Here is a 7213-nt window from a genome sequence, read left to right as displayed (position 1 = left end):
GGATATATGCTGGCTTGTGTTTCATGATTGCTTTTCAGTTCCCCTACAGGTAATGAACTCGGACCATAGGTTGAAAATCTCTACGTTACTGCAATGCCAGTATGAGCTAAGAACATCTGTGTTGCTATTTGTGTGCTTGTATGCATCTGCAATTAAAAAGGAATAATTCTTCAGGTGATCACTCCATTTATCTTCATTTTGCCTCACTGCTAATAAACGATGTGATCTCTGTTAATGAAAATTTAGGATAATTGGTATAAGTTTACAGAGCTAGTCAAATTGGAAATACTCAAGTTCCTCGTTTTCATCTTGTACATCTTATTCACTGTTTTATAAGATATAATATGCGAGTGGTCACATGCATTGCTGGCTACTTTTTGACAGTTCATAATGCACTTGTAGTTACTGGGCAATGGTTCAGTGACTTACGGATTATGGATACTACCCTTCAAAATCTGGTGGTTGCCATCAGCCTCTTGGGGTATTCTGGCAAAGTGGAATCAATGGGATGGAGACGGCATATTTCACACCTGCATTATGGAAATAGCACTGTAACTGCTAAGTTGAATGACAAAACCATCCAACATAATGGAGATGGGTCCTACAGGGGCAACCAGGTCTGTTAAAAATTTCATTTCCTGCCTTAGTTTGTCCTTGAGCAATGTGTCTATATACAGTATTCAACCCTGACTATTCATCCAGTGATGCCAGCATGTCTTCTTTAGCATTTGCTGAAGGGTGGATAGGCAGCCTTGTCTGTGTGCTGCTGAGGTCCCTTTCAGTTGCTTATGATTCAGAAGACTAATCTGAGGACACAAGACATTCACTGACCTCATGTCTCTCTTTGCAGTCAGTCTCTGGAACTGACCAATGTAAGTGTGGTTTCCTAGTAGTGGTAGTTGTGTATTTTCAAAAAAGCCCCAGGAAAACTTCACCAATTCCCCAAATAGTGACAAGCGATGGCCAACAGCAATGAGTGAACAGCTCTTTTGGCTGGAAATGTCTCACTAGAGTGGCAATGTCACATGATATTCTCTAAAGAAATCTAGAGACAGTTCACTGATAACTTGCAGCCTGCTCCCCTCAAAAAAAGACCTCAAACCACTAAAGGTGGTACCAAAAGCTGTGACTGAGGTATGAAGCAGAAGCAGAAGGGCTTTCCAAATCCAAATCTTCTTTTGAAATCCTGACAGAGAGGTTACTGCTCCAGAGGAGATATAGTCCCTGTTCTGCTCCCTCTTATCTGCAACCCAACACCCAGCACTGTTAGTTTGTGGCTGGATTGGACAAACTGTCCAGAGTATCTAGTGTCATTGCTGCTTGTTGCGCATCCTCTCTGGCAATTTTTATTTGATCTATTTAATGATTAATGGGCATGCTTTGCTTAATCCTGTTCAATGGTACTGAAGAGAAGGAACAGACAAGACCAGATGGACACAGCAAGATACTTTTTGTAGCACTGTAAGTACCCTTTTAATTTGCCCTTGGACCGTTTGCACATTATATGTGGGGGGGATTATGTTGTTGCCTGGGAAGGACACCTTTTTACATGTAAACAAAGGTATATACTTCACATGCAAAAAAACCAAAACATTCCAAAAGCCAGCAAAAACTGGCTGTTAGTGAAGAAGATACTCCACATAATTAAATAAAAATTTGTTTTGGAAACAATAAAGATGCCTATAGACTTTGCTACCACAGTGATCCAATATTTTCTCTTTGAAGAAAGAGTAAGTACTTTGAAATTTTGGTCCTAGACAGTAGGACATGTGCTTATACCTCTTTTTTTTTTTTTAAACACATTTCATTCTCTCATTATTTGATGAATTGAGGAAGACTAACAGGGCTGCAGTGGCCATCCTACAGTACTGAGTGCAAAATCAATTTCCTCCACCTACTCTGGGAAAAAGGTTATAATTTTCCAGTTATTTGCAAGTTTTTAAAAATTCAGTCCTACCCTATTTTTTAAAAGTCAATACGATCCAAATGACTGCTTTTGAGAGAGTACTTGGTTATACAACTAGTGTATTAGGAGGCATATTCTTTCTGGGGATCACTGGCATGTATTAAGAATGTGAAATATAAAAGTATGTGATTTTGGAGAACAGGTATGGTCTGAGAGCCTCATTTTACTTGGCTGGATGCACAGAATGAATAAATTCATTTCCATGCCAATTTTCTATGTTTATCTGTTTTCCAGAAACAGTTAAAAGGAAAATGAAGCCCATCTTCTCCTTGTGTTTATTGCTGGCTGGTTTGTATACTGCTGCCCACTGTCATCAGCATCCTCATTATCTCAGTAAGCAGGATGATCCTAAAGGGACATATTACCCACAATGCAGTTCTCCTGGGAAAGGAGTTTATCCAGTTACTTTCGGTAAACTAGTTTCCAGCAATGCTGACTTTGCATTCTTATTTTACAAGCTGATTGCATCCGAAGCAACTGATCAAAATATTTTCTTTTCACCCATAAGCATCTCTGCTTCCTTTGCAATGCTGGCACTCGGTGCCAGGTCAGCAACACTGACGCAGATTCTGGAAGGGCTTGCCTTTAACCTGGAAAAGACTCAGGAGCAGGAAATACATGAAGGTTTTTGCCAGCTCCTCCACATGTTGAACCGCTCAGACACTGAACTCCAGCTGAGCCTAGGCAATGCCCTTTTTATAGAAGAGACACTAAAACCACTACAGAAGTTCCTGGATGATATCAAAAGCTTTTATGATTCTGAAGTCTTTTCTACTGACTTTAACAACTCCTCTGGTGCAGAGAATCAGATCAACAGTTATATTGAGGAAAAGACAAATGGGAAAATTGCTAAACTAGTGGAAAATCTTGATCCTTTCACCACCATGGTTCTTGTTAACTATGTCTTCCTTAAAGGTAAGAAATATCAAAGGGTGTGAAGGTTGTGACTTAGACGCTTGCTGCTTATTACAGGGAATGAAAACAAGAGAAAGAAAATGTAGATTAAATATTTTAAATGGAGGAAAACAAGTTCAGTATATGGAAAATACCACATATTGTTATAAACTCATGTATATTCCTTATCAGTATAAATGTGTCCTCACCTGGTTGAGTGAAAGACTAGTGGTTTTGGTTTTTTTTTTAACAGTTATCTTTGTTGAGGTTGGTAAATTCTTTATGTTTTGTAGGCTCATGCTCTGCTGAAAGATGATGTTTTCAATATTATGTTTCTGCAATTGTCTTTAAACACCTGAAATAGAAACCAAAAGAGCTGCATTGCTGTAACACCTGGGGATGCAGTAGCTTGAAAAAGATATTTGCTCTAATCAAAGGAAGGCTGTGGGACTAGATCCCATTTTATTCACCATGACCATTCCTCTTTGTATTCCACTGAATTATTTTTCTTTTTTTCCTAAGCCCAGTGGGAGAAACCCTTCAGTACTTCATATACAAAACAGGAGGATTTTTTTGTGGATCAGGAAACATCTGTAAAAGTTGACATGATGTATCAAAAGGGTTACTACAGAACTTACTTTGATGAAGAACTGTCCTGTTGGCTGGTTCAGATACCTTACAATGGAAATGCTGCAGCATTATTTGCTTTGCCTGACAAAGGGAAGATGAAGCAAGTGGAAGATGCTCTCTTGAAAAGGACTGCATCTAAATGGGGAAAGTTCCTCCGAGACAGGTAAGTGTTTTTGCTGAAAGGTGACCATATTATAAATTAGTAGAGTTTATCTCACCAAGACAAAACATCAAAGGCCACATTATTCTACTGAACTCTGGTCACTTGATGGTACCTCTGTATGCAGGACTTCTTTCTTAGCACGGAAGTTACAAAGAACTGCGGCTAGCAAACAAGTAGGGCATTGAACTTGCGATCCACCTAGGGTTAAGCTCCTGGCTCAACCAAAAGTTGCTTAGCACCAGAATGAAGATAGGAGACACTTGTTTCATAAGGATATTTTGAAACTATAATGAAGTAGCTATTGGGTGTTTGGGTGTTGAGACCATTATAGGTAAAAGCAAGAATTTCACTCATTCACCGTTACTGCAGCTACTCCTGTGGTGGCCCAAGCCCCGTTGCATATTCAAACAGCCTTAGGACAGTTATGATTTCTTGAAAAAACCCTGCTCCCTGCTTGCCACAGAGTTGGTGCAGTTGTGTGGTGTTCAACCCACTGTGGAGGCAGAGGATAACACAGGCTCATTTTGCTCCAACCCTCCACGTTAGATAGCTAGCCTGATCAGAAGTGCTATCTGAACCCTGAAAGCAGACTTTCAACATTTAGAAAAAATAATTTGAAGTGTCATTATACTGAAGCCATTGAGGAGTGTTACCTAGATGACAATTTGTTCCCATTTGTGGTATTTTTTTACAGGAAAATACATCTGCACATTCCAAAACTTTGTATTTCTGGTACATATGATGTGAAAAGTATAGTCAAACAAGTGGGGATGATTGATCTGTTCACTGAACAAGCTGATCTGTCAGGGATTACTGAGGAGCCTGGACTAATGGTTGCAAAAGTAAGTCAGCCCATGAAACACAGTGACCACAGGATTTAGCTATTCCAAGGAACCTGACATTAGTATCCCATAAAAAGCTTATCCCTGTCTCTCTGAAGCATCACTCAGTCATCAACAGCTGCCAGACTAGAGGCAAAGCATTCCCTATATTTCCTAAATCTGAAGCCAAACATGCTTGCAAGGCTATATGTACACAGTCGGAGAACAAGGAAGAAGACTTATAACTGTTCTTTTAGCTACTAAACAAAATCATCCAAAGCTAGCACATTAGCTTTGGTAAAATTTCCCCTAATTCTGCATACAAAGGGCAAAAGGCTGTTATTTCTGCCATTCTAGTACTTTCAAAAAAATTGTTTTTTTTCAGCTAGATGGTAGGGTAAATTCACAATAATACATGAAGCTGCCAAAGGCAAAACTAAGCCTAGGCTAAATTACCAGGTTTCTTTGCTACCAGAGCTTCTTGCCAACAGTCATCTTGATCGCTCTTCGGCTGTCTGCTGTTTGAGGGTTACTCTCTGCACATGCAGTGAAGGAGGCTAGCAGGAGTGGTCTGATAGCTGGTTGTGCTGCAGTGGGAAGTGGAGTGTCTGGTGATGACCTTCGCAGAGGTTGGTGCTGCTGGGTCTTGCTCCCCTTGCTCCAAAGGCAGGGTTCCCTTTGGCAAGAGCATGGAGGGTGGCAGGCTGCTCTTTTCTTGCCAGGTTGTCATCTGGAGGTTGTTTGGCTTCGTGTCTTTGCAGGTGATCCACAAAGCCATACTGAATGTTCATGAAAATGGCACTGAAGCAGCTGGGGCCACGGTTAAGGAGATTACCTGGCGATCTGGAGATTTTCCTCATCCACCTCGAATCAGATTCAACAGGCCTTTTCTCCTGGCAATTCTGGATAAATACACCCACACCATCCTTTTCATGGGAAAAATTGTAAACCCTCTGAAAAATGACTGATCCACCAGAGAACGTGCACTTATTCACATCGCTGGCTAAATCCCTGCGATCCAGCGAAACACCTGTGCATGCACGCCATTATGTACTAGTGCTCATCTTTCACCCGTTATCCTTATATACATTATTAATCCCTTAAAAAACAAACCCTATTTTTCCTTGTCCAAAAAGTCACTGGTATTTCCACCAGTCTATAGCTGGGGATAGCTTGTAGTGTCAGAGCATTTTTTACCAGTTTTGTAAGAAGCTCTTCCTGACATGCTCCAGTGGGTTATTTGAGATGGCTCAAAGCCTCTAGGTAATGTAGCTGCTGCTGTACACTCATGGTGTGTGTACTGGACAGCAGAAAAAGGGAATCAAGGAAAAGGAGGTGTAAGGTATAAATCCTGTCTCTTTAATACTCTAACCTTAATGACTAGCTTTGAATACAGATTCCCTTAATACTGGAGTGAATTTCCAATAATTTATTTGGTTTTTAACCAAGTATGGTGTGAAGCTGCAGGATCAGTGACTGGGACACTGGAAGATACACCAACCAATGTAAAGGGTTGATGGGTGCAGGTAGTTTAGCTCACCTCCCTTTTTCCTCTTCAGAGGAAGCTGTCCTCATGAAGACAAGAAGGTTGGTTTTGCTCTACAAATAATATTTATTCTACTAAGCAAGGAAGCCATAGCAGCAAAAAGACTCTGTATTATCCTGTTAATACAACTATTATTGCCAATGCCCTGAGATAAAAGTATGGTGAAGCAGTACATGGCATAACACCAGTTTTCTTATTATGGATTTATCATCACTGTCATTTCTCTTTTCTCCTACTGATGCCATGTTTACTCTTACACTTTCCAGCTAGACATGTCAGACTGCAGCAGAAAAGAGGAGGAATAAGAGATTATAACACTGGAGAATTTGCATTTCTTCAGTAGGAAGACCAGAGCTTTCCTAGGGACTGTTAACATGCTTTAAACTATCATAGAGACACATAGAAAATGCAGCTAATGTTTGAGAAGTCAACTTCCTAAATGGTAGATGTGGATTACTGTTATGGAGTAAAAACATATTGTGAATTGATATGTTTACCTTTTCACTTTTAAGGTTTCCTGAGTTTAACTTTTTACAATTGTGTTGTTTTATAGCAAGACAACTGAGAGGATTTTAACATATCAGCTACACTAGATAGTTGTACAGTTGTGAAAAGAAACACAAATCAATCAGTAAATATTAAATTTTTTATTTTTTTAAATCAACATCCTTAGTATGTCTTAGTAAAATATAGAAAGCCAATGAAAGTGCTTAAGTTACAGATTTATTAAAACTTTTGCAGCAGAATCTCAAACTGTTAGAGAAGAAGTAAAATATAAATGGCAAATTTCTAGACTTTAGTCTCTTAAAATATCTGTGAAAAATATAACTTGAAAGTTATGTTGAATATTTCTAAAATATAATTATTTTTATTAGTTTGGGGATCTTTACTTTCTTTGAGATTAAGTCATTGACATCAACATTAGTAAATTGTAGCTGTAAGTGTACCAATAAGGAACATAAGAACCTTTTTATATCAAACTTCCAGCCATATTAACACTTGACATTCACTCTCAAAGCCCTCATCAAAATCATGTAAATTATTAACAGAAGTTTCTTACTCATAATTGTATTTAGTCTGTTCAATATTTAGTAACAAACAGTTGGCTTCATACCTCTACAAATAAAAGACCTCTACACATATGCTTCATACCTCTACACATAAGACAAAAAAAGTCTTAGCACAATACAGTT

General features: G+C 39.0%; 1 protein-coding gene across 1 annotated transcript; it reads left to right on the top strand.

Annotated features, from left to right (window-relative positions):
• The first annotated feature begins 1316 nt into the window (after window positions 1–1316).
• LOC134164280 (alpha-1-antitrypsin-like) lies at window positions 1317–6894 on the top strand. The gene is made up of 5 exons (XM_062619860.1): window positions 1317–1461; window positions 2201–2881; window positions 3383–3653; window positions 4348–4495; window positions 5236–6894. Exons 2-5 carry the CDS (start codon window positions 2218–2220, stop codon window positions 5440–5442), a joined length of 1290 nt encoding a protein of 429 aa, XP_062475844.1. The 5' UTR covers window positions 1317–1461; window positions 2201–2217; the 3' UTR covers window positions 5443–6894.
• The last annotated feature ends 319 nt before the right edge of the window (window positions 6895–7213 follow it).

This window comes from Pezoporus occidentalis, unplaced genomic scaffold (genome assembly GCF_034315485.1).
Source record: "Pezoporus occidentalis ecotype Australia unplaced genomic scaffold, CSIRO_AGI_Poc_V1 ctg215, whole genome shotgun sequence".
Taxonomy (NCBI): domain Eukaryota; kingdom Metazoa; phylum Chordata; class Aves; order Psittaciformes; family Psittacidae; genus Pezoporus; species Pezoporus occidentalis.
The sequence above is the reverse complement of the archived record's forward strand: the minus strand, read 5'-3'. Positions and strand labels throughout refer to the sequence as shown.